General features: G+C 35.2%; 3 protein-coding genes across 5 annotated transcripts; 2 read left to right on the top strand and 1 right to left on the bottom strand.

The window, feature by feature from the left end:
- Positions 1-1,532: 1,532 nt before the first annotated feature.
- Positions 1,533-6,349, bottom strand: LOC123688620 (peroxisomal multifunctional enzyme type 2). Its single transcript, XM_045627222.1, has 11 exons — positions 6,046-6,349; positions 5,681-5,833; positions 5,479-5,598; positions 5,224-5,420; positions 3,875-4,214; positions 3,436-3,723; positions 3,184-3,378; positions 2,976-3,130; positions 2,764-2,881; positions 2,104-2,292; positions 1,533-1,959 (listed from the first exon to the last, which is right to left on the bottom strand). The coding sequence occupies exons 1-11, from the start codon at positions 6,236-6,238 to the stop codon at positions 1,745-1,747; spliced, it is 2,163 nt and encodes a 720-aa protein (XP_045483178.1). The 5' UTR covers positions 6,239-6,349; the 3' UTR covers positions 1,533-1,744.
- A 91-nt stretch (positions 6,350-6,440) lies between these two features.
- LOC123688621 (maternal protein exuperantia) lies at positions 6,441-9,720 on the top strand. Of its 2 annotated transcripts, none has more exons than XM_045627224.1 (4): positions 6,441-6,798; positions 7,143-7,924; positions 8,838-9,026; positions 9,112-9,720. In XM_045627224.1, exons 2-4 carry the CDS (start codon positions 7,148-7,150, stop codon positions 9,394-9,396), a joined length of 1,251 nt encoding a protein of 416 aa, XP_045483180.1. In that variant the 5' UTR covers positions 6,441-6,798; positions 7,143-7,147; the 3' UTR covers positions 9,397-9,720. The 2 variants fall into 2 exon arrangements, with proteins under 2 accessions (XP_045483180.1, XP_045483179.1); XM_045627223.1 differs by lacking the exon at positions 6,441-6,798 and adding an exon at positions 6,849-7,009.
- Positions 9,721-11,678: 1,958 nt separating this feature from the next.
- Positions 11,679-24,570, top strand: LOC123688619. Of its 2 annotated transcripts, none has more exons than XM_045627221.1 (4): positions 11,679-11,737; positions 13,707-14,012; positions 18,311-18,695; positions 23,965-24,570. In XM_045627221.1, the coding sequence occupies exons 2-4, from the start codon at positions 13,951-13,953 to the stop codon at positions 24,466-24,468; spliced, it is 951 nt and encodes a 316-aa protein (XP_045483177.1). In that variant the 5' UTR covers positions 11,679-11,737; positions 13,707-13,950; the 3' UTR covers positions 24,469-24,570. The 2 variants fall into 2 exon arrangements, with proteins under 2 accessions (XP_045483177.1, XP_045483176.1); XM_045627220.1 differs by having other exon boundaries at positions 11,685-11,737; positions 13,707-14,017.
- Positions 24,571-27,276: the final 2,706 nt, after the last annotated feature.

Below are 27,276 nucleotides of genomic sequence, written 5' to 3'. Positions count from 1 at the left end.
TTATACTGCATTAATATTCCTAATTCAAGAATCTGATCAATGAATTTTGAAGGCTAAAAATTATATAAAATTAAAAAAAAGCCAACTATGCAAATTTAAAAGGGTTGAAAATAGTATATTGTGCAACAAGTGGGGAAAGTCCAACTTTTCTCGCGAGTGTGGAAGTTTGTGACAAGAGCCTGAAAGGCTAGTGCTAAAAACACACAAGCGAGAAAAGGACTTTCTCCACATGTTGCACACTATACTTTTCCTACAACTGTACAAATTTCAATAATTCTAGTAATGGACTTGATTCAAATCAAAATGGCCTTCGTTGACAGTATGTGCTAATTTATTGCGTTTCCATAGAAACGACTCAATAGCCCAATTTCATTGGTCTACCAAGCGAAGTGTGGGCAAAGTGCCGTGAGAAATAATATTTCCCACAGTATGAGCAATACATCGTTTTGAAATTGAGTAAGCTATGAAGAATACGCAACTTTCCATAGCGGTTGTAGAAAAAATTATCTTTTGGAAGATTCTAAAAGCTTTTTCCTACAACGGCTATGAAAAGTAGCGTATTCTGCATAGCTTACTCAATTGCAAAACTATGTATTGCTCATACTGTGGGAAATATTATTTCTCACGGCACTTTGCCCACACCTCGCTTGGTTGACCAATGAAATTGGGCTATTGAGTCGTTTCTATGGAAACGCAATAAATTAGCACTTACTGTCAACGAAGGTCATTTTGATTTGAATCAAGTCGGTTACTTGGATTATTGAAATTTGTGCATTTGTAGGAAAAGTATAGTGTGCAGCATGTGGAGAAAAGTTGGACTTTCCCCACTTGTTGCACAATATACTATTATTCAGAAATTTTCTAGAAAACTAACATTGAGATGTAATTAATCTAGTAAATTGAGAATCTGATCTATCACTGAATGCCTTGAAGTATCCAATGAAATATATTTCTTCTCTAAAAGTATATTATCTAGAATTTTTCTGAGATGCAATTGAATTAAAAAAATATTCTTAACTTCCTTTAATGATCAATAATTCACATTAATGGAAAAATTTTTCTTTTCAATTTGATACAATTTTAGGCCTCAGAATATATTGATTCGAAATAGAAGAATCAATACGGTATAACTAACGATTTTTGTGAAAAATGCATATTTCAAAACGTACTACGTAAATTCAAAAGGATTGAAAACATTTTCTTCTCAATGATTCTAGAAATTTATTATCCACAAATTTTCTCGAAAGCTGAGATGCAATTATTTTGGTGAAATGAGGATCTGATTTATGAATTAATGCTTTAAAATATTCTTGACTCTTGATTTTGAAATTCAAAATATTTTTCCATAAATTAGCTTTATTACAATGAATTCCCAAAATAAAATTTCAAATCGATCATTACCATATCAATCGAGCCTTCATATTTATTTATAATGGACACGAATGAATTTATGTGCATGCCAAAAATTTTTAATTCATAAAATTTAAATTTCTCACAATTCTTCATTTAAAGGTTTGAATAACAAAAAGACCCTTGTGCAATTTTTTTAATACTGCCATTTTTGATTACATTTAATCAAGAATATCACTGAGATAAGATAAACTCAATCCAGAAATTAATTAAAATTTTAATTTAAAATTTTACACTTAACACCTCATACCTAACAGAAATCATAACAATTATACCAACAATTAAAATCTAAGGTATATAAAAAAAATCAATAATTGTATACAAACTATTTGACTTAAAGTTTGGCATTGGCTTTCAGAATGGGGGCCAATTTTTGTGCCAACATAATGTTGCCTTGGATTTTCAATTTTCCTTTCATAAATGCGACTTGTGGGTTAAGTTTGCCCTGAGCCAAAGCTAAGAAATCATCATCAGAGATTGTGAGGGTCGTGTTAGCTTTGACATCTTTTGGAGCACCCTCGTACACTGAGGCATTCTTCAGGTCCATTGCTGAAAATATTGCATTATGAAATCACAATCTTCATGCTTCATTGATAAATATTCATCTACACATCAGAAATCATAGGTCAAAGATCACTTGAACCTTGATAACACATTATCTAAAAAAAAGTGTAATAAACAAGAATTACTTACTCCATTGTTTGGCCTCTTTTCCGTCTTTGGTAATTTTATATAGAAAAACTCCCCCAACTGATTTTGCTTTTGCAGGGTCAGCTTTCACCTGATCAATAACGAACTCGAAAATAGCATCACTTTGTAATCCTGAAGATAGTTTGTTGATCGTTGGTTGCATATTGATTGATTTCAAGTCTATGTATGCTCCTGTAAAAGTATCGATGATTATTGCAGTGAAAAAATATTTAATGAATAACCGAACATAAAATTTCTAAAAAAGGGGGGAGAAGTTGATGTAATTACCCTTTCCTAAAAAATTGCAATTAAATTTGATAAAACAAATTGCTATATTATATCATTCGTTTTCAAAGCTTTTATAGTGGAAATTAACGTCTACATACCGTCAAGTTCTCGGAATGATTGGCGTAAAATAAATAGCGGTGATATTAATTTGATTAGATAAAACTGTTTCTATTACAAGGATTACAAGTCCCAAATTCCATCAGTCATTGTCTAATAAGATTTATGACGTACACGTCATCTAACGTAAACATTATAATTCTGTGTTCTTCAACATAGAATTTTTTTTAGAACCTTTACGCGCATGATAATTTTAAATTCAAATTCAAGTCAATGTCGCATATCAATTAAAAATTACAATTTGAATGTTGTACTTACCACCAATTACAACAGTATTTGTTTCAGTGATAGAAGTTTCAAAATAGATTCTGTTATTCTCTCTCCACATGTCAACTTTCAAAGTTTGACCTGGTATAACTGGTTTCATGAAACGTGCCTATATTGAAAGAAACATAAGGAATGAAGGAAAGAAACATAAAAAATATTTATATGCATATGTTAAGGAATAAACATTTGAATGTTTTTTTTACCTTACAAGCCTTGAACAGTGTGCTGTCGTTGTTTGCATAAGCTCCCAATATCATCCTTACAGAATAACCTAAAGTGGCTAAACCGTGAAGAATTGGCGTTTTGAAGCCACTTATGATGGCCATGTTAGGATCAATATGTAAAGGATTCAAATCTCCTAAAGAGAACAGTTGAGAATCAAATGAACTACTACTAAAATCGTAAACTTACCACTTAACCTATACAGAGCAGCTTGATCTACTCCGGTTTGTTGGCTCACAGTCTTATCTGGATTTCTCTGGGGTCTTTTCACACACTGAACAGCTTTGGTGCCAGTACGAGGGCCTCCAAAACCACCAGCACCAACGCAGAAGATAACTGATTGGTTACGTATCACTAAATCCCCCTTTGGTGTATAAGAATCAACTAAAATTCAAAACAAAATTGGTTATACGAAAATGTGAACATAGAACACGATGTTACCATTAACCACGACAGCTGCTCCGGAGCCTTTATCCATAACCTCAACCACAGAGGCTTTAGACACAAGAGTGCCCTCTGTAGGTAAATTACCAAGAATTTCAATGTACTGTTCACCATGCAGAGCTTGACTGAGGTTGACAGTTCGACCAGCAACTGCTTTTTCTATGAAATCTGACATGAAGATAGATTGTATTGCGGGTAAAACAAAGAAAGATGGTAAAGCTGTGAATTCTTCATGGTTTTCGTAAATATATTTCAGTTCGCCCTCATTTTTCAACGATGTACCAACTAAAACAAAAATATGTTATTCAAGGATTTAGGTTGTGTTAGGTTAGGGGAGTTTTTAAACTGATCAATAAATTTTTAAATGATTATGTTTTGATGTTTTTTTTTTGACTAATTCAGTTATATATCAATATTGACACAAAAAGACTCTTACCACCCAAAGCATAAATGATAACATCTCTATAATTGTACTTGTAAACATCATCAACTGTAGATGCAGGTGTTTCATTGCTGTTACCTGCCCCTCCATCCATTTCTTCAAGAGTGGTTAGCAAGGACAACGTGGCTTCTTCAATACAACCTAGTTTACTAGCTCCCTCCATGTTTTTAACCTTCTCCCAAACATTTCTCACATTTTCTATTGTAACACCATCATTCTTGCTGTTTCTCAACAGTGACCCTTTCGATCTTACAATCTCACATTTTCCTGCCCAACCGGCAGCTGAATCAATATATAAACCGGTGTCCTTGCAGCTTTCATGGCATAGGTAAGCCTGAAAAATGTAGGGTTGGAGATGATCAGTTTTTTTCTCATACTTCTACTCAAACTGATAGAACACATATATTAGCAAAGAAAATATTACATTGTGCTGTCATCTATGACTGACATAAGTGAAATTGTGAGTTAGGAAGGAGCTTCAGGGGGCGGGGCATTAAAGAAGGCGGGGTCAATTCTCTTGAAGGTCATTAATTTCACAGTCACACTTGATAATAAGACTGCAATTTTCGCTTCAAATTTTGTTGAGTGTTTATTAGATAACTTTGTGTGCCTGTTACTGTGAACAAATAGTTAGATTACTTGGAATTTGGCTAGATTAAAAAAGCAGCATTTTGTGTTAAAAGAGAATAATTGTTAAAAATTACTTCCTTTGGCTTCTTCTAACTCAAATCCATGAGAATTGGAGAAATGATATAAATGAACAAGTTGGTAGGTTTGGAGGAACTATTTGTAGATATGAAAAAAGGGAAAGAATGATGTAAAAGAACTACTTGGTAGGCTTAAATAGTAGGTACATTGAGTATATAGTAGTAAACACTTTTACTACGAGGTACGCATAGTAATTTTTTCGAAAAGCAATCAACATTATCGTAAATTGAAGTATTTTTTTTTAAATAAATAACGATTTTTGATTACAACCTCATTAGTTATGAAATTATTCCTTTGACAATTGTTATCGTTCATCTATCGTTGTGATAAGAGTCAAATAATGTTAAATTTTTACTTTTTGTAGAAAATATTAAGATATAAACTGTAACAATCAATTTTTGAACCTAATAAGGCGAATGTTATGAAAGTGATGTAATTAAACAACAAAGCCTTGATAAATAATGTTTTTCAATTGAATACGTCTTGGTATGTTTCACTTCACATCTTTCCACTATGATTCTTTTATGACTTTGATAATAACAACAATTATTATACTGATAAGAACAACAATACTGAAATATTTGTTTTTAATTGAAATTATTATTGCTTGAAATTCAATTGTGGATATATCTTACCACAACTGGAGCTATCAGTTCTGGTTTCAACTCTGCATATATGTCAGGAGGTAAAATATCCTCTGTAAGTCTACTAGCGGCAGTAGGTATAATAACATTACAATGAATATTACTCCTCTTTCCTTCAATAGCTATTGTGTTTGCCAAACCAATCAGGCCCATTTTGGCTGCAGAGTAATTTGCCTGACCAAAGTTACCTATTGAATAATAACAATGAAATGAATTTGTTTATGCAAAATATTAGCCATTCTTTACCGTAAATTCCAGAGTTCGAAGATGTCATGATAATTCTACCATAGTTCTGCTTTTTGAATATTGGGAAGGCTGCTTGTGTAGTCTTAAAACTTCCTTTAAGGTGAACTTGATGCACAAGATCTACAACAACCAATAAAACAATGAAGAATTTGCATAAATTATAAATTAGTTTCGATTGAAACCTTGAACTTTGATTGCTCACCCCAATCTTGATCAGATATTCTTGCAAAACCTTTATCTCGGAGAATTCCTGCATTGTTGATGAGAACATCAACACGTCCAAAGTTGTCCAAAGCTGTTTTTATGATTTTATCACCTTCTACTACTGAATTATAGTCAGCTACGGCAATACCACCTTCGAAAAAATATATTTGTTAAAATCCATGCTAATCATAAAAAAAAAATTAATATTTAGAATAAAGTTCAAGTTTTTGATGATGTACTTTGAAATTGACACTTTACCAAAGTATCTGAAGGAAACAATTTTGCCTGTAGATTAGAAGGATTTCATGTACAGAACTAACTGGAGGAGTGTTAGAAGAGACACCCACTCCATATAAAATTCACCTCTTGACTTTATTTCTTCAACCACTGTATCAGCAGCTTTGGAGGAGCTACCATCTCCATGTCTGCCTCCACCAAGATCATTAACAACAACCTTAGCTCCCCTGGATGCAAATAGATGGGCATAGGCCCTTCCTAAGCCTGCACCAGCTCCAGTTACCACAACTACCCTGTCATCATAACGTAATTCACTCATTTTCACTTTTATCAGCCAAGGAGCAAAGGAGTCCTAATCACTAATGGTATTGCGAGCAAGTGAACTTTGACTGGAAAGCGATAGTCCACATCAGAACTCAATAAAAGTTGAGTTAAGTAGGGAGAAAAGTAGGGATATTGTTCAACATTAATTAACCTTGGGTTTTGTTTCTCTAGGTTATGGGACTTTTGACAGTTGTCTTTTACATCAGCTGTTTTCTATTTATAATCAAAACAGATCACAAAACATTCATTGTTCTTCGAAATGAAAGACATCTTGATATTTAATGGTCCTATATTAATCTATATTTGAAGACGATTTATATTGTTATTCACTAATACAAGAGTCGAATGGTATTTATATATTTTCGCGTATCAATTTAATCTTCTAAGATTTCCGTTCCAACCTGATAAATTGAACTAATTTGATTACGTAAAAAGATCTAAGAAGTCTATCGTCTATCATACTTTTGTTTTCAGAAATAATAATTCATTTATTTCTACATAACGCGAAATTAGAAAAATTGTTTGACTCGAGATTTTTCAAATATTTCAGATAAGGTAGGTAATTTATGTTTTATCTATTGGATATTTCCCATTAAATGCGCAGTCGCAATTCTCCCACCTCTCTAATTAGTTTCCAAAATGCATCTACTTTTCCCATTTCCTCAGAGTGAATTTTAATGTATAACTAGAGTCTTATTCGTAGTATAGTTATTACGCAAGTACCTAATTTTCATTTTTTTTAATTAGACATTAAAATTTAATTGTGGTAAGTATTCCTGGATGGACGAATATATTCGGGAATTTTTGTTTCAAGGGCGGGGTGTTTTTGACAATTTTTTTAAGCCACGTGTTTAATGTTTAGACAAGTGCCGCAGTTGAGCAATTTTTTTTATTTGCAGATAAAATGGTACAAAACGAGGAATCGGTTTCAGGAAATGACGCACCGGTTTATCTTCCTGACAAACCAGCCAGGGGTGTTGCCAATGGTAAATATCGCATGGTAGGTTGGGAAATTGACACAACTGGACGACGGCTTATTGACGAGATATGTCAAATTGCCGCATATACCCCAAAATCACAATTTTCACAGTATATAATGCCTTATGCTGATATCAACCCGCCCTATGTACGAAAGCATGCACTCCGAGTAGTCAATGCGGGCAGATATAGGATGCTGAGAGATATCAAAAACAATACATTTATCAAGACAAAGAGTGAAATATCCGCACTGACTGATTTCCTACAATGGTTGGAAGAAAATCGCGGAGATGCTACTGATGGCATCATTTTGATCTATCATGAAAACAGAAAAGCAGCTCCTGGCATGCTGCTGGAAGCTTTAAGACGTTACGAACTGTTGAATCGTTTCAACAATGTTGTGAAGGGTTTTGCCAATGGATATGAAATATCCTCTTCTAAATGTGGTAATACTACTAAAGCCTTCACTCTCAGAATGATGGCCAAAATCCTGTTAGGATATGAAGGCAATGACTTCACAAGTGCAAAAGAAAGGGCCAAATCTACTTATGAAATTGCTATTCATTTAGCTCAAGGGGAAAAACAGGATTTGGACTCTAAAGCTTGTGGTGACAGTACCGGTTTGGAACCTCATTTGATTGAATTCATTTGTCCTTTCACTAATCCAATTATAGCTGAGGAAGAAGAAATAATAGAATTGAAGGTGAGTCAAAATTTCAAATTCACCTGTTACAAATTTTAGAATCCTTATCTTTATAGTAGAATAATATCTTTCTCTGTTTCTTATGAATTGAACATGTGAAAAAAGTGAACTTTTTTACTTCTTATCAAAGCATGTGTTATTAAGGGTTTTTCTATTTAATCTGAAATGGAATATTTGGATGAATTGAAAATCTTCGTTGGTTTTTAGATTGTTTTATATTTTGTTAAATTCAATATGAAACTAAACAAATTCTTGGTATTCCAAAATTTTTTCATAAGTTTGCATGATTTCTTTCTATATTTTGTTTTCTTTCAATGCATTTCCTATTAGAATTGAAAGATAATTGCTTCAAGGCCATGTGTTCACTTAGATACAGTTATGAATATCAAATTGATATGCATTTTGAAGCTTTATATTCCTGATTATGCTTTTTCATATATTTACAACATACAAGTGGTAAATTGATTATTCAATAAGAAAGGGATTTATTACCTAAATTGATGAATAGTTAGATAGATAGTGATAAATTTATTATGTGCAAGCATTATCTAATTATTATCTAATTTTTGCAAAGGTTTCCAAAAAATTTATGAAATATTCATTGAATTATCTATTCTCTAAATTATCAAGTTATATGAAAATCATCATTCTATATTTATGTTCCTTACAATTTGACGATTATTTTTTTAATTTCTTGAATTGCTAGATAAATGATTATATATCTAGGTATTTGTATTATTTCCAAGTAAATATTATTGTTGTCTTGATCTCCTTATCAAATAATCTTGATTGTATTATCATATTATTTTTTCCTGTTCTGATATGAGAGCTACTGAATTATTCATTTTTTATTTTGAATAAAAAGAAATTTATGAATTCGTCAGAAGTATGGATGTTATTTTTCTCATTTTAGGACTTGCTAAAAATCCAAAACACCTTCCGACCAGTGTTCAGAGATCTGTTGAGTGGAACTCGACTAGAAAGGAAACACGCTAGTCACCTTAGAAGACTGCTTGCTGAAAATAATATCAATTATGATAAGCTGAAAGAAGCCTACGAGACAGAAGCCAAAGAAGGACTCGATAAAATATTGAAATCAGAGGTAAGTCCTTATTTTTTCTCGAAGTTCTAAATGAACTACTGGAAATCTTTATTTTTTTTTCAATTGTTTTAATACTTTTCTCAAGGTTGCAAATGCAGAAGAAAAAGATCTAACTGAACTACTAGAAATCCTAGACTGTTTCTTTGACCCTGAAAAGAAACCAGTACAGCCCAAAGTGAGATTCTACCCCAACCAGAACAATAACAGAAAGCAACCTCGCCAGAGGAGGAATTCGAACAGACAGAAGAACAAGAAAACCTCTGAGCCGATGAGTCCCAACATTTCCAGCGACAACCCAACTGACTCGGTCAGCGATGCATCACCCAGAAGTGAAATAAAAGAGCCAGAAGTAATAACTTTGGTAGCTTAGAGATTTCACGAGTGCCTTATTCGATTATTAACATTAACCTTTATTTATGACTTTCCTGAGCTTTACTATGTTTATATAACTTTTTTTTATTTTATTTAGAAGAATTTCAGTTTGTTTTTTCCTTATATAGTTTATGGAAGTTATAACACTTTGCGTTACTTGTTGAAGGATATATCTACATTATTTCAATAACTTTGATTCGTGATACATATTTTAAGTTGTGATAATGGGTCTTTTTTGAAGTAACAGAATGTACTTACAGCATTATGTTACTTGCCTCATGTTGTTTGATATGATAATGAATTTAATAAATTATAAAACGTATTTTTTTTTTTTTTTTTTTGTAAATTGAAGAACATTGCAATATTCAGAAGTGGATGAAAAATTGCCATTTCCTCAGTTGAATATTTAATTTTTTACAAAAAGCTGAAAAGTTGAAAATAAGATGAAAGAAAGTTCAATGAATATTGAAAGTAAAAATCATCTCTGCCAATATAATTTAAGGATTGATTCAACAAGAATCGTGCCATTTCTGAAATTATTAGAGAACGGAACTTCGGAATCGTATTTAGATATTTTTGTGGAGTTCATTCATCGTAATCTCTGAATGCGAATGGAAAATGAACCATGAAGAGCTCTGTTTCATCTAGCGCTACCTAACAACAAGCCTCTCAATTAATTTCCTATTTTCAAAGATTTCTCATAGCATTTACAGTGAACTTCTTCTAAAATTATTATCAATGCGTTAGTTCAACATTTTCTTCACAGATGGCCATTTAAATCTGTAACGTTATTCGTCCTCTATGAGTAAGTAGTCGAACTAAACTTGAAAACTATTAGTAGGGCTCTTTCGGTGTAGATGACGCCTGAATTAAATTCTATTTCCCTACCTGTGTACAGATGACGTTACATAGTTTATCGACGACTATCTGGATTATAAAATTTAAAAAAATTTTTTTCAGGTCGAGGGGTGTAATGGGCATATTTCTGAAAAACTGAAAAAAGATTTTCTGTAAGTTGTTCACGTATAAGGCAGCCTGAATCTATTCTGATTGGATAATGAACAAAATCGTAATTCGTACCCACCCTCTATAGTCTGGATTTAAAAAATTGTGGATAGGTATCATGATTAGGTTTTAACTAAGAAAAAAGCCAATGGTTTTTCAAGACGCTTTGTATTCAGATTTACCGCCAGCTGTGTTGTGGACAGAACCGGTAAGTAAAAAGGATGAATCATTCTTCATAAATTCCAACATCTTTCTGGGGTTGAATATTACAGTTTTACCTCCTCCATTGTCCACTGAACCCCTCTATTTTCTTCAGTGCTATTTGGTGAGGGCTCCAGGCCTTCAGGTAGCGCCAGAGTTGCCGCAGGTCATCCGAGGAGATTGTCAAATACTGGTTTTCTTGAATTTGTAGATTCAGTTTGTTTGAATATTCCCTGAATGGATTTCCTGTTGATATTTCATACACATATCCTCGAATTTCAAAAGGGGGTTCGTCTTCCTTGCTTTTCTTCCTTTTACTTATAATATTTTCTCATGAAATATCGAAGTTATTCACATATGAATTGTTTTACTGGTCGTGTTGTAAATACCTTTGGGTGTACACGAAGAATAACTATTAGAAACTTCTTGCAAAATTTTGTGTGGATAGCTTTACCAAAACCATGGAAAGTTTAAGAAGGATATCGGAAAAAACATAATATTTCAGTGACACCAGATCCTACCGAGTTGAAATTTTGCGTTGTTGAAGCGTGTTACTTTCCATAATCATAACCTACTGAACATAAATGAACCTAACCTACTAAACATAAATGACATAAGAAACGTCAAAAATTAAAACAGTGTTGCCACTATAACCATCTCGAATGGACTAGTTTTCATTTTTTTGTTAAGGATCAATTCTAAAAATTTAAGTAAAATGAGACAAAAATGTGGAAGAATCATTGAAATATCTCCAGAAATGAAAAAGTTATGGGACTTTGGAATTGCGCCTGGAAGAATAATTCCACAGTACGCAGCGTCTAGTGTGTGACGTCACGACACTTCCACGAGGCGACTGGGACTGGTATTCGTAGAGTGCTTACGAATTCATTGGTGTACAATCACTTGTGCCGTTCGTGTCGTGTTTTGTTCGTTACACGATGGCTGAAATAAAAAAAAAATGCTACAAATATTGTATTGTGCCTATGTGTCTAAGCACGACAGTTAAAAACCCCAATAAACTGTTTTTTCATGTACCAAATGACATGAATCAAAGGAAGAAGTGGTGCAAATTAATGAGGCGTGACTTAATTGGACCTAAAACTACTTCATATGTGTGTGAAGATCATTTTGATGTAAGTACCTATCAGAACTAGCTGTCTATTTCTGATAATGAAAATACTAAGGTGTAAGTTGGTTTGAAATAAGTTATTGAGTAAAAATAACTAACCTAACCTATATTTTCACAAGCTTTTAGTAAACTTGCATTGTATGTTTGTTTCATTAGATCAAATCTTGCAAGTTGATTTTGACCCACTTCCGAATAACTTGATATGTAGCAGTTGTACCTACATGATTCCCGTGAGAATGCATTATGATTTTTTTAAAAGAAGGCGACTTCGAAATGGCGGACAAGTTTTGTGGTTATGGTCCGATATCCTATTCAAAATTATTGATATCTGGGTGTTTTTGGGTTCGCAGATTATCAATTCACTGTATGTAGAAAGGGTTTTGCTTTTTTGAGTTTATTTATATACATATCTTTCCTGAGAAAACGAGATTTCAAGCAAATAATAATAATAGTATTATACAGGGTGATTCACCGGGATGGCCTATTAGACGTTTATGGAAAACTAATCACAATTTTGAACTGAAAATTTGCATATCGGGGTTTGAGACAATGATCTTTCTCCCTCTTTTCAGATCTTTACAACTTCCGGTTATACCGGAAACAGACTAATACTTCCTTATTTCAAATGGCACACCCAGTATATTATTACATCATAAGATAGCTTTTTTGATGGCAATTTCGGCAATATGCCATACCTTTGGAAAAACTCAACGGTTCATGAGTTATTGGGATTTTTATGGAAAAAAAGGTGGCGATGAGGACTCATATTTTTTTATTTTACCGTAGAAAGAGCTTCTTCCAAAATTTTTTTTTCTTTTTCGATTCCGCAAATACGTAGTATTATAAGACTGTTTGCGGTTTGTGCCAAAAATGTACAGGGTGTTTATAAGAGAATCATGAACTTGGACAACTCAAATTCATCAAAACTCAAGATTTTCAAATTAGAACCTATATTTTTTATTATTTCAGTCGAATCTACGTACAAAAATAGTGAGGGTTACTTGAGCAAACCCTATACCTAAAATGAATACTTCAAGAGTTATCGGGAAAGAACTTCAAATGAGGAAAAACCGCTATTTATAACTGTGTGGAGTAGTCTGCGATTTCCGAAAAACATAGAAAGAGACTAAAATACGATGTTTTCATAACTAAATTTGACATATCAAGAATTGTAATGAATTATTCGTAATTGAAAATTGTATTGCTTTATGGATTTCTCAACAATCCCAACGAAAAATTAATTAAAATTCATTAAATGTAAAATTTAGTTATCCAAACATCGAATTTTAGTTTCTTTTTGTGTTTTCCGGAAGTAACAGACAGTTATTAACACAGTTATAAATAGCGGTTTTTCCTCATTTGATGTTCTTCCCCGATAACTCTTGAAGTATTCATTTTAGGTATAGGGTTTGCTTAAGTAACCCCCACTATTTTTGTACGTAGAATCGACTGAAATAATAAAAAATATAGGTTCTAATTTGAAAATCTTGAGTTTTGATGAATTTGAGTTGTCCAAGTTCATGATCCTCTTATAAACACCCTGTACATTCTTGGTCCAAACCGCAAAGAGTCTTATAATACTACGTATGAGCGGAATCGAAAAAGAAAAAAAATTCTTCGAAAGAAGCTTTTTCTGTTGAAATATTAAAAAAAAAATGTGAGTCCTCATAGCCACCTTTTTTTTAATAAGAATCCCAATAACTCATGAACCGTTGGATTTTTACCCAAGGTGTGGCATATTGCTGAAATTGCCATCAAAAAAGATATCTAATGATGTAATAATATACTGGGTGTGCCATTTGAAATAAGGAAGTAGTAGTCTCGTATTTTTTTTGTTATAATTTTAATAGAAATTTATTTTTTATTTAGTTTATAAGTGTGTAGGTACTTTAAAATTGGAATTTGTGACAAGTCACAACATTGAAGTACATACTTTGATAAGCTACATTTAATATAAATATGCTTTATTACAGGTTGAAAACGACACAGAAAATTTAGTTAAATATAGACTGGTTGGAGGAACATTGAAGTTGAAAGTCAACTCATGTCCTCATAAATTTGACTGTCAAAAGGAAGTGAAACCTGAAAAACAACAAGGAGCATGTGAAAAAAGACTTCGAATTGAGAACATAATAACAAAAGAAGTATCGTCGACTTCAAGCCCAGCAACTTCATTCCAATCGTTTGAGATGATTGAGTGTGATAAAATGGAGTTCAATGAAACAGAGGATCTGGATACAGAGGATCCGCTACCAGAGGACATTACTTCCACCGAATCAGTAAGGCACGGCTAAGTATTTAATAGTATATTCTAAAACAAGTTGCAGAATGGGCTCCTATTCCAACACCAATGCGATATTCGAAAACGAGCGACGAAGGAGCGAGTTTTCGAACGCATGAGTGTTGGAATTGCTTTCTGCAACTCATTGCTTTCTGCAACTCGCTCCTTCGTCGCTCGTTTTCGAATTTAGCATTCGTGTTGGAATTGCTTTCTGCAACGAGTATTAGACGATATTTTCTCTATTTCAGTCAAGTTTCGTGAAATATTGTCGAAATTCAATGAAAATTTCAAATTATACATCCAAGTGACTTTTGTATTGTATCTTGGCAGTTGGTATGACTGTTACGAAACTTGACAGATTACGGAATTTGAATTTGAATCGTACGTTTTGAATTATTAAATAATTTAAAATCACGCATTAAATTCATGAATTAAGTGTGACGAAATCGATTTAACACCACCTGAATTAAGAGAAATTGCGAATAATACTGCAAATCATTTCACTACATCCAAATTATACATTATGTTGACAATTATTGGAATTTGATAGGATTGGAAGTCTGACGTCTGTGTAGACAACCACAAAACGAAAAATATAACTGAAAACAATGCTGTTAAGAGTTCATTACAGCACTGTTTTTAGAACTGCCATGAACTCATTACGATACTGAAATGGAGAATAGTATATTCTAAAACAAGTTGCAGAATGGGCTCCTATTCCAACACGAATGTGAATTTCGAACGCAAGAGTGTTGGAATTGCCTTCTGCAACGAGTATTAGACGATATTTTCTCTATTTCAGTCAAACTTTGTGAAATATTGTCGAAATTCAATGAAAATTTCAAATTTTACATCCTAGTGACTTTTGTATTGTATCTTGGCAGTTGGTGTGACTGTTACGAAAATTGACAGATTACGGAATTTGAATCGTACGTTTCGAATTTCTAAATAATTTAAAATTACCCATTAATTTCCTGAATTATGTCTGACGAAATCGATGTAACACCACCAGAATTAAGAGAAATTTCAAAAATCAATCATTTCAATATATTCATATCATACATTATATTGACAATTATTGACGTTTGTTGAAATTTTATAGGATTGGAAGTCAGTATAGACAACCACAAACTGAAAAATACAACTGAAAACGATGCTGTAATGAGTTCATTACAGCCCTGTTTTTAGAACTGTAATGATTCCATTACGATACTGAAATAGAGAAACGTAATTTATGATGTAGCGATCACAGGCAAGTGGCGTGACGTCACAGACGAGTCGGAGACCAAAGACGTTCCGCGCTAAAATACGTAAATTCAAATAATCTATTTCTCAGTCATTTATTGATGGATTTTCAAAATTTTTTTACTGATTTATCAGTTTTGCTCTATATTTTAATTCTATCGTGTCAAATATAGTATTATCAACATCACTAAACTAGTCCATTGGTGCATGAACGAACATGGACTCCAAAGCACCTGACCCCACGTCAGTTCATTCCTCATTTTATTTAAGATTCGATATATTCATCGATACAGACGGAAATCATAATCCACAGAGTGTTTATTCACAGATTTCTAATTCGAACCATCGACCTATAACTCCTTTCCACTTCCCATCTTCATTAACACAGAATAAACCACAGAGTGTCTCGACAGATTTCTTAACAGAAACATCGAATTATACTCCTTTTCACGGTATCAAAACTTCCCGTCATGATCGAAAGAGAATAAACCACAGAGTGTTTGTTCCGTCATTTAGACAGATTTCTTATTCGAACCATCGAATTATACTTCTTTTCACGGTATCAAACCATCATATCACAGAATTTTCTCTCGACGTTGAATTTTTCGCTAGTCCTCATGAAACCAGTGGAGTGCGTGGGCGAAACGAAAACCTATCTCGTTCCGTTTGTTCACAATGTTTCACATTACATCCCATCCAGAGTGAAACGAGAGTAAACACGGCGGACATAATACCAGTCTAATTATTCATATAAATTGGCACACATTCCTGCTACACCTGCGCAAAACGGACGCCATCTCATGAATAAATAACTAATACTTGCAATTTATTTAAATAATGATGCAGTTTGATGAAAAAACAAAAAACGTACGCGTACTGAATATTCATGCGATCTGCACGTACGTTTCTGGATTCGCGGTTAATAAGTGTATATATACGCTTTCGTTATTATTTTTTTTTATGAATATTTATGATATTTTTGTCGCCCTGTTATATAACGCGGTGAAAGAGAGAGAGAGGGTAGGTTTTTGGATTGTGAAAATGTGATTGTATGGATATATTGCAACTTTCTATGTTGCTTGAATCTTGATACGTCTATTTTGGTTGAATGAAGAATGTTACTGAAGTTGTTACTGAGTGTCAACATGATTTTAGTGATGTTGAAGGGTTTTCCAATAAGATGTTTCATTTTGATATAAAAAAAGTGTATAGAGGGGTTTATACCACGTGACTTTTTCGTGAACTGCCTTCCTCCTCAGCGATTTTGATTCCACCGCTTTTCAGGATGAGTGGAGCAATTTGAAACGTTTCTCTGATATACGTCCTTTCCTATCACATGCAAAATACGATTTCGCGTTTTCATTTTTATTTAAGAAAATTCGTTTCATCAGCCTTTGACAAGACTTTTTGTAAAATAGTTTTTTCGGCAACCGTCCGGGAAGTGCTCACTTCCCGGACGCTTTTTCTCTGAGAAAGCAGCATTTCCCGGCCTAGTCCGGAAAGTACGTACTTCCCGGACTAGGCCGGAAAAGAATCATAGAATCCATAGCAACCGAGATAACGGCTGACAGTTCATATGAAATTAGTTGTCAAAAATTTGCATGTTTTTTGATCGCAATCGTAATAAAATATGGAAAGCAGCAGCAATAGTGTTATTTTACATGGTTGCCGAAAAAATATTGTACGCAACACGCCCGAAAATGGTTTTTTTGGACTCACAGACTTCCAGGACTCGCTTACGCTCGTCCTGGAATTTTGTCTATTCGTCCAAAAAAACCCTATTTTCCGGACTTGTTACGTAAATTACTATTATGTGAAAATTCATGAAAAAATTAATGTTTTTTCGGAAAGTTATCAATATTATTATTACTACAATAGAGAAGGGGGGAGCTCGAAGCCTATAACCTCACAAAAACTAAACAGAAATTTTATGTATGAGGTACGAGACAAAATTTCGTGAAAATACAAGAAATATAAAAAAAAACACAAATTATGAAAAAAAATTATGAGAAAAAGAGTCCATCAGAAGAATAAATATATTATGTTCGATATAACTTTCCAAACAAACATTTTTTTTTTATGAAGTTTCACATGCAAATATGCAAATATTATACAAAAAGTTTTGTCGAATGCTGCCACCTCTAAACGAAAGTTGGAACCATTGTAATACTCCTAATTTCTACTGATAATTCAATCATTCTGGCAACCCCGCACATTATTTTTATCCCTTCTCCTCTGGGCGAATCCTCAAGTGTATGTCGAAACACCGTTACATCCAGAAAAACTGACTGTTTGGTGCGCTTTATGGGCTGGTGGAATCATTGGTCCGTACTTCTTCAAAAACGATGATGGCCAGAACGTTACAGCCAATGGTGATCGGTATAGAGCCATGATTACTAACTTTTTCATTCCTGAATTGAACAACCATGATATCCAGGAGCTGTGGTACCAACAAGACGGCGCAACACGTCACACAGCTCGTGCCACAATCGATTTATTGAAAGACACTTTTGGTGACCGCCTAATTTCACGTTTTGGACCTGTGAATTGGCCTCCAAGATCTTGTGATTTAACACCGCTAGACTACTTTCTGTGGGGCTATGTAAAGTCATTGGTCTATGCGGATAAGCCACAAACCCTTGACCATTTGGAAGACAACATTCGCCGTGTTATTGCCGATATACGGCCACAAATGTTGGAAAAAATCATCGAAAATTGGACGTCCAGATTGGACTACATCCGAGCCAGCCGTGGCGGTCATATGCCAGAAATCATATTTGAAATATAATGTCACAAGATTATCTTGCGGTAAAACCTTTAAACGCAATTGTAATACACCAGTGCTAAAATGTAGTACACAATAAAACATTCCTTCCACCGCCGTATTAATCCGAGCACCCGGCAACGCCGCCAGCTAACTCTTTCGACCTCGTCTCGCATCGACCTACCTCGCCTCGTCGGTCGTCCGTAACAACCGGGCACGAATGTATACGAAGCGGATGACGCTCGCAGTATGGAGTTGCGTTATAATGAGAGCGCGTTGTTTTCTAGGTCTGTGAATGCTTGTTTCGAGAACTCGGATAGCAGTATGGCTTATTTGGCGATGGATTGGAGCTCGGACTTCACGCTGCAATTCCTCAAATTGTACAGGAACGAACGCTGTCTTTGGGACCCGTTGGACGAGCACTACAAGAGGAGAGAATATGTTACTGGCGCTTGGCACAGACTGGTGGAAAGTACCGGAAAACCTTTGGCTGAGCTGAAGAGGAAGAGGGAGTCCTTGATGGCTACTTTCAGGGGACATTCGAGAAGGAAGAAGGCTTCGATGATGGAGGGGGCAGAAGGGAGTGCTGTATATCAACCTGTTTGGTTCGCCTTTAACTTGATGGAAAGCTTTCTTGGCGAGGTGTATGGTATTCAGAATACGAATGATGTGGTGAGTACCGATAGAGTACTAGTACAGAATCGAATACGGTATTCGATTCTTGAAAGTCGATGTGAATCATTCGATGCTATAAGGCACGAGTGGTCTCGTTTTTGATTGGCTGTCGATTTCTGAGCCTAAGTAAGGCGGCTTTTTGTTTACTTCCTTGGTTTACCTGATTTTAGGGATTTATCAAAAAATAAGACCCCTTCAGTTGAATAAATTTGTTCTATATACATACAATCAAATACTATCAGGCCCAATAATTTTAATTTTGACAAAGTGTCAGTTGAGTTCAGTCAATTGTATTCTTAGATTCTATGGTTAAGCCCTGCCCTATTCGCCACTTTTAGGCTTAATTTTAAGGTATCGATGTGCTTAATTAAGTTACTGTAACCGTTTGTACAGTGACTCAATATAATACAGTGGCGACAATTCCTTCAAATTGAGCCTAAAAATGACGAATCATATGGCTTAACCATAGAACTTTAGGATACAATTGACTGAACTGAACTGACACTTTGTCAAAATTAAAATTATTGGGCCTGATAGTATTTGATTGTAAAAGGTGTTTGTTTTTAGAGCTATAGAACTTTAAATTGGAATAAAACAACGATGGATTATTCGATTGACATGAATTTTATTTATCCGCAAGATAATCTTGTGGCATTACATTTTAAATATGATTTCTGGCATATGGCCGCCACGGCTGGCTCGGATGTAGTCCAATCTGGACGTCCAATTTTCGATGACTTTTTCTAACATTTGTAGCCGTATATCGGCAATAACACGGCGAATGTTGTCTTCCAAATGGTCAAGGGTTTGTGGCTTATTCGCATAGACCACTGACCAATGACTTCACATAGCCCCACAGAAAGTAGTCTAGCGGTTTTAAATCACAAGATCTTGGAGACCAATTCACAGGTCCTAAACGTGAAATTAGGCCACCAAACGTGTCTTTCAATGAATCGATTGTGGCACGAGCTGTGTGACATGTTGCGCCGTCTTGTTGGAACCACAGCTCCTAGACATCATGGTTGTTCAATTCAGGAATGAAAAAGTTAGTAATCATGGCTCTATACCGATCACCATTGACTGTAACGTTCTGGTCATCATCGTTTTTGAAGAAGTACGGACCAATGATTCCACCAGCCCATAAAGCGCACCAAACAGTCAGTTTTTCTGGATGTAACGGTGTTTCGACATACACTTGAGGATTAGCTTCACTCCAAATATGGCAGTTTTGCTTGTTGACGTTGCCATTCAACCAGAAATGCGCTTCATCGCTAAACAAAATAAAATGGCGCGATACGTATTCCGCACAGAACCATTATATTTGAAATAAAATTTTGCACTATTTGCAAGCGTTGTTCAGGCGTGAGTTCATCACTGATGAATTGCCAAACCAAACTGGGAATAAATCACTTGACAGCTGTGAAATCGGTCGCCATCTTGAACAGTAATGCCAACTTAAAGTTGGCAAAAAAAAACACCCTTTATATAGAACGAATTCATTCAACTGAAGAATACAACAGTGACTCAATGAAACGGGCCAGTCTAAGAAATAGCATAGTTCGCAAGCGGTTCCCTACTGGACTTTAAAACAGTATATTCGATTCTTAAATTATTTCGTTCATTCGGTATTCGATTATTTAAATCATTCGATTTTGCTCAACACTAATCAACCGTTCGAGATATCCAAACAGTTCGAAAACCCGCCACTGGTCGTCTAGTTTCCTGTCTCCGATAAATTCAGTTATTACGAGAGGGGAATAGATTGAGAAGTCGCAGCATTGCCGTTACTTCAAATTTTCCGTTAGATCTACCGATTTTTGTGTGCGTCTATGGATCTACTTATTTCTACTTGATTTCTACAGATTTTTGTTACATTCTCTTGAATGCCATATCAACCTATTTTTATTGAAAAGTATATAGTGACGAGTAAGTGTTTTCTGCACTTGGTTTATTATGATAAAAAATTTAAGGGAATCATTCAGGTCAAGTCAGAAGCTTTTCAACTCTAGTTAATTCTGCGCCAATTGCTTTCTTGGATACCACATACAGAGTGAGTATTTGACTTGTACAAATATTATAACAGTAAATTACTGAGGTCAAAAGAAACACTTTTTTCCCTTACAATTTTTTCCGATTCGGCTCAGTTGAAAAGATGCATTCAAAAATTCATGAAAAAGGGTGTAATCGGCTTATGAACGAACGTACGCTCAAATGCTCCCGACGTCACATCAGTGTTTTACTAGTTGTTTCAAGACTTTGGTGTTAACGTATATTTTCAACAAGACGGCGCTATGTGCCACACAAGCAACGAAACAATTTTAATTTTGGAAGAAAAGTTTCTTGGTCGTTTTATTTTTCGAAGAGGTGAACAGAATTGGCCACCGAGATCTTGTGATTTAATGCCTTCAGACTTTATCATTTGAGGCTACGTAAAATATAAGTTTTATGTCAATGCTTCACAATTGATTCGAGACCTTGAAGATAGAACTCGTGAGGTTATCGATGATATACAGCCGCAAATATGTGATGGTCATAGAAAATTTAATGAAAAAAGTCTGGTGCTGCAACCGTAGCCTTAGCGGCATATCTCTTCCTCTTTACAATGACATAAACATCCATTGAAAAATTAAATTAAAATATATACTTTTTTTAATGTCAAAATGAAACATCTTATTGGAAAACGCTGTATTATATTTTTAATGAAAAAAGCGCCATTGAAAAGTACGTTGAATGTTTCGCACTCAACCATTTCAACTAGTGAATCAGAATCAGAATTACAGTTGTTTCACTTGCCGTTCTACAGACGAATATTTCACCTCGACGGCAACACTGGAGTTCGTTAGGTATCCCTTCCCCTAGACACACTATGTTACCTGTTTTCAACCTTTCGTGCAGACCCGAGAATCATTCGAGTGATTTCATCGGAACTACTCGAGATATCTCGAAAGTTTCCGAAAGCTTAGATTAGTTTTATTCGAGACATTGAATCGCCTGAACTGAATATTATTTTCAAGCCAGCATCGTCGTACGTTGTTCCGAGTGAATTAAAAACGTCAAACATGTCTTCTAATCGGTCGACTGTGTGGGAATTTTTCGAAAAATCAAGCGATAAAAAAAGTGTCACTTGTTCAATTTGCGAGAGAGAATTGAGATTCTTTGGGAACACCACTAATTTGATCAAACATCTTGAGTCTCTTCATCCTAATGAATTCTTTAATAAAAAAGGTACGAAGGCCGATTCAAAATCACTTGGAGCATCTGGTGCAAATTCGACTGCCTCTGGTTGCGTTAAAATTGAAGACGAAGAGCCTAAAGTATCTTCAGTGAAATCTTCTGTAAGTAGTGATATTTAGGAGCTCGAAGAATATTATTTCGATAATAATTTTTTGAATTATTGTTCATAAGAATACTTTCCAAAAAGAAATGTTGTGCAAATTATTGAATTCATGATTGGAGTGACGTGCAACTGAATTTTTTCCGGCATTACTCGAATAATGCCAAATACGATGGGAAGAATCGAGAACAATAACCTCGAAAAATTTCAAAAATCGAGTTATGCGATTTCAATGCACTTTGATGTGGGTATCCTGCTTAAGCTATATAGAAGGTATAAACGAAAATGAGAAGATCCTCAATTTTAGAATGTCCTACAAACAAACGCAAATGTTTTGTTTTCGAGATACAGGATGTTTAAGTTTTATTTTTCTCCAGTTTTTTCTAATGTCATCTGCACATTACGAGATATTCAAGTGAAATTTGGATTAGATATTCCAATTCAGACATTCAATCACGTGATATACCGTTTTTGATGGCGAATAACCTACAGGGTGATATTTTTTCTCAGAACTTTTTTTGGTAGACCACTGATAGTTTGAAAAATGCAAAAGGAGACTTTTATCTAGTACTCAACTTTTTGGTTTTTATAGTTTTGTCGCATCTGTCAAGATTTCGTTCCTTCACGGGCCCAGAATTTTTTTTTCTTAAAATTCAACCTCTAATTTAGGAACAGTTTTTCAAGATATAGGAATTCTATCTCTGGTCCTTCGATTTTGTTAAAACTCCTTTATATAGGGTGTTTTTTTTCGAGGTATATATTATAACTTTAAGTTGGCATGAGTTGGCGACCGATTTAACAGCTGTCAAGTGATTTATTCTCAGTTTGGTTTGGCAATTCATCATGAATAAACTCACGCCTGAACAACGCTTGCAAATAGTGCAATTTCATTTCGAAAATAATGGTTCTGTGCGGAATACGTATCGCGCACTACGTCCATTAGCGATGAAGCGCACTTCTGGTTGAATGGCTACGTCAACAAACAAAACTGCCGCATTTGGAGTGATGCTAATCCTCAAGTGTATGTCGAAACACCGTTACATCCAGAAAAACCGACTGTTTGGTGCGCTTTATGGGCTGATGGAATCATTGGTCCGTACTTCTTCAAAAACGATGATGGCCAGAACGTTACAGTCAATGGTGATCGGTATAGAGCCATGATTCCTAACTTTTTCATTCCTGAATTGAACAACCATGATGTCCAGGAGCTGTGGTTCCAACAAGACGGCGCAACATGTCACACAGCTCGTACCACAATCGATTTATTGAAAGACACGTTTGGTGACCGCCTAATTTCACGTTTTGGACCTGTGAATTGGCCTCCAAGATCTTGTGATTTAACACCGCTAGACTACTTCATGTGGGGCTATGTAAAGTCTATGCGGATAAGCCACAAACCCTTGACCATTTGGAAGACAACATTCGCCGTGTTATTGCCGATATACGGCCACAAATGTTGGAAAAAGTCATCGAAAATTGAACGTCCAGATTGGACTACATCCGAGCCAGCCGTGGCGGTTATATGCCAGAAATCATATTTAAAATGTAATGCCACAAGATTATCTTGTTTTATTGCAATTTAAAGTTCTATAACTCTAAAAAACACCCTTTATATATCGGGTGTTCCAAATTCTTTGTCTAGTTAGGGGATCTCAGTACATCTTTGAAGTAGAATGAAATGAATGCCACATTTTCACGCTCGATTTTTGAGAGAATTAAATTGGTGAAAACTGAAACTAAATTCAACTGTTTTCAAGCTATGACAGAAAATTCGAAAATGGCGTGAATAGAAAACTTCTCATAACTTCTTCATTATGGATACTATCAACATGAAAAAAACATCCTACAGGCACTATTGTCAGTAGCATCCACTCTATATTGTTTATTCTGTTTTGTTGCTAAATTTAACACTCATCTAATTTTTTTTTTCAGAATACGGCCGACGTCGAAACTTCAGATAGTACAGACCTGCCCCACCAAGAAGAATACGATTACTTCTCATCTGCTGCTCCAACCCCTTCACGAGCTGTGGCAACTCCTCCTCCAAGTCATCAACATCCAGCCAAACGTCGCAGAACGACCATAGAACCACGAGACACAGAAAACGTGGTCACAGAAATTTACACCTTGCTGAATAGCGTTCTGGCCAAGAAGGAAGAAGAAGAAGACGAATGCGAGATGTACTGCAAGATCATGGTGAAGAGGTTGAGGAAGATACCAGAGCACGAAAGGCAGCAGCTTATGCATGACATGGACGGGATGGTATTGAAGGCTATGTTCAGGGCGCGAAATGATGAGGCCAATTCGTCTAATAGCTATTCTATGGAACCATCGACATCGATGCGCTCGAGTCGAGGTCATAGGAATTTGAGGAATGAGGAGGAGGAAATCGATAGTAAAGCGGATATAGTGCTTTTTGAAGAGGGGGATAGATAATGTGATGGACTGTATTGGATTTGAGTTGTATATATTGTAAAGTTCCTTATTGTGTTTTTTGTACCTAACTTTAGTTAAATGTTGGAAGTATTAAAGATGTTCATGATATTTAATTATTTCTGGTTTTTTCTGCTTGCGTATTGAAAGAATTTGCAGTTGAGGAGTGGTTGCATGTTGCGCATATTATTATTATTATTTCACTGAATCTGGGTTGTTACGGCTCTGTTAGCCAGCCTGGAACTGCGACCAAATTGATCTTTTGTTCTTAACTCTACTTATTCATACAAACTCAGCAAGGCCGTCAATATTGTTAACGAAACTGACGAAATCCTCAGGAGCCTTGGCTTTTACTTCGTGAGTATCCAGAACTGACTTTCCCATATGAGTGGCTCTTAGGCCAGTCATCTCCGGGCATTTGCACACTATGTGTTTGGCTGTTTCTACCTCCTTTCCACAGAGCCTGCAGATCTCATCTTTTGACTTACCCATGCGGTACAAAATATATTTGAACCGACAGTGTCCTGTTAGCAGTCCCACCATTACTCGAAGCTCAGCTCGTGGTAGCTTCAGGAGCTTTCTGGTATAAGCCGGTGAACGCACCACAAATTTCTTAGCCTAAGCAAGCTTTCTGTGGGCTAGGAAAAGACCAATATAAAGCTGCGGTCCAGCTATGGGAGCTGAACAACAGGATAATCCACTGGACTAACACTCCTAGACTTGTTCAGGCAAAGAAATTCGTGACGATTTCACCTACCTACGCCAAAAAGCTCTTGAAGCTGTCGCGAGCCGAGCTTCGGGTGATGGTGGGACTGCTGATGGGGCACTGTCGGTACAAACATCATTTGTACCGTATGGGAAAGTCAGCAGACGAGATTTGCTGGCTCTGTGGATCGGAAGCAGAAACAGCTGAACACTTGGTATGTAAGTGTCCGGAGCTGGCTGGCCTAAGAACCATGCATATGAGTAAGCCGGTCCTCGATACCAGAGAGGTAAAGGCCAAGGCCCCTAAGGAGGTTGTCAGTTTTATCAACGTCATTGACGACCTCTTTGGGTTTCTATGAATGAGAAGGGTAAAGAACAAATGATCTGCATGGTCGCAGTTCCCGGAAGGCTTACCGAACCAAAACGACCCCAGTTCAAATAATAATAATAATAATAGCTTAAGCAAGACCTAGAGTATTCCTCCAGAGAGTTTTCCTATTGTCCCTATCCCATTGTTGGACCGATTTCTTGTATTGGTATTTTCCAAGCCCACAGAAGGGCTCAGGACCAAGGTGTCAACCTTGATAACCTTTTTGCAAGTTCATCGGCTTTTTCGTTTGCTTCAATACCACAATGTCTCGGTAGCAATTTTCCGTTTCCTATGTGGCTAGCGCAACTCACATTTATTAAGCATGCTTTCTGCGCACATGCAAAAAAATTGTGCATATACATCTATATTATTATATTTATGTTTAAAATTTAAATTTTTTTCTTCGGTCATGCATATTTTAGTTTTTTTTTTTAATTTCTCAATTCAGCTCTCTCATTTGATAGGTTCTTCATTTATAATTCTTTAGATCATTGGGTAGTTTATTTATCGCCACCATACATTGGCCACACAATAAAATTTTTTATTCTTCTATGAATAGTTGGTTTATGCACAAATAATAAATAGTATTCGATATTGGGATTTCACGTTAACTTCATTAACATTTGATTTCAACTGTAGGTATAAATGTAAATGAAAAGCGGCATTCATACTAAAGAAGGTACCTGTGCAAAGTTATATCAATATCTAATTTTCGAGAATAACAATCCTAATTGTTATACTCTATTCACAGAAATTATATTGAAGAAGTTAAAATCTCATTTTGATCCGTTCTTTTCCATGAAAATTTCTTATTTAGACTACAGTTAATTTTGGCTGTTTTAGTTGATTGTTTTAGTTGATTGAAAAAAGTCAGATCAAATGAATAAAAACTATCTGGCACCCGATCTTATATATTGTGCAATTATAAGACCCAATACCTTTTCGACTGAAGTAAAGTTGCAAGCTTACTTTTGACTTAATGTTTTTGATAAATAAGTCGTCGTTTCCGTAACAATGCCATGACCTTTATCGGTGTGTTTTGTTTATTTCGAATGTCAAAAATTCAATGACCTTTTTACAGATAAATAGGTCTAAGGGTTAGGTATGGAAAATTTTACAAAAATTTTTCAGGTGAGCTCGAAATTTGGCTAATCAGAGATCGTCAATTCTGGCACCGCTCACTGATTCTTCGTAGAGCTCACGGTTTTGAGAAAATTTGGGAAAAAATTGAATTCCCCTCCAAAAATCGTTATATCTCCTGAATTATTCGTCACAGACCCTTCAAATAAAAACGTTTTTCAAACATCAAGTTCCGATCTAAAACATACTGAAGTTTCGAGGTTGTAGCTCACGTCCAGGAGAAGTTGCAGCCTCGGGACTATTATCAATATTTTTCTCGAAAATTTCTGATTTTTATCTTTTTTTTTCTGTGATTATTTCAATCGAGTTTTAGATTCCATATAGTTTATTCCAAAAATGTATCTTATTTTCAATTGAAATCAAGTTTTCTCTACAAACAATATCCCAAAGTTTTAACATTGAAAATTCAAACATTAATCCAAACATTAATTTATGGTCGATCCTTGCTCGATGGACCATCAATGTATAACACAACTTCATAATTTCAGCTCTACTTTCCACAAGGCGCTAACGCATTCATGTTTTTCACGTTCCTTGGACAACTGCAGTCTAGCTCGGCCTTAATCTGATTGAACACCTGTGTAAAGAAAGCTCGA

This window comes from Harmonia axyridis, chromosome 1 (assembly GCF_914767665.1).
Source record: "Harmonia axyridis chromosome 1, icHarAxyr1.1, whole genome shotgun sequence".
NCBI classification, from domain to species: domain Eukaryota; kingdom Metazoa; phylum Arthropoda; class Insecta; order Coleoptera; family Coccinellidae; genus Harmonia; species Harmonia axyridis.
The sequence above is the reverse complement of the archived record's forward strand: the minus strand, read 5'-3'. Positions and strand labels throughout refer to the sequence as shown.

Bases quoted from the DNA above. Each gene is read 5' to 3' on its own strand.
- LOC123688620 (XM_045627222.1), bottom strand. From the start codon at position 6,238: ATGAGTGAATTACGTTATGATGACAGGGTAGTTGTGGTAACTGGAGCT. The intron at 5,834-6,045 runs GTGAATTTTATA...ATTTTTTCGAAG, and splicing joins TGAAGAAATAAAGTCAAGAG to GTGGTATTGCCGTAGCTGAC. The intron at 2,882-2,975 runs GTAAAAAAAACA...CTTTCAATATAG, and splicing joins CACTGTTCAAGGCTTGTAAG to GCACGTTTCATGAAACCAGT.
- LOC123688621 (XM_045627224.1), top strand. From the start codon at position 7,148: ATGGTACAAAACGAGGAATCGGTTTCAGGAAATGACGCACCGGTTTAT. The intron at 7,925-8,837 runs GTGAGTCAAAAT...TTCTCATTTTAG, and splicing joins AAGAAATAATAGAATTGAAG to GACTTGCTAAAAATCCAAAA. The intron at 9,027-9,111 runs GTAAGTCCTTAT...ACTTTTCTCAAG, and splicing joins ATAAAATATTGAAATCAGAG to GTTGCAAATGCAGAAGAAAA.
- LOC123688619 (XM_045627220.1), top strand. From the start codon at position 13,923: ATGATTGAGTGTGATAAAATGGAGTTCAATGAAACAGAGGATCTGGAT. The intron at 14,018-18,310 runs GCACGGCTAAGT...GTTGTTTTCTAG, and splicing joins ACTTCCACCGAATCAGTAAG to GTCTGTGAATGCTTGTTTCG. The intron at 18,696-23,964 runs GTGAGTACCGAT...TTTTTTTTTCAG, and splicing joins TTCAGAATACGAATGATGTG to AATACGGCCGACGTCGAAAC.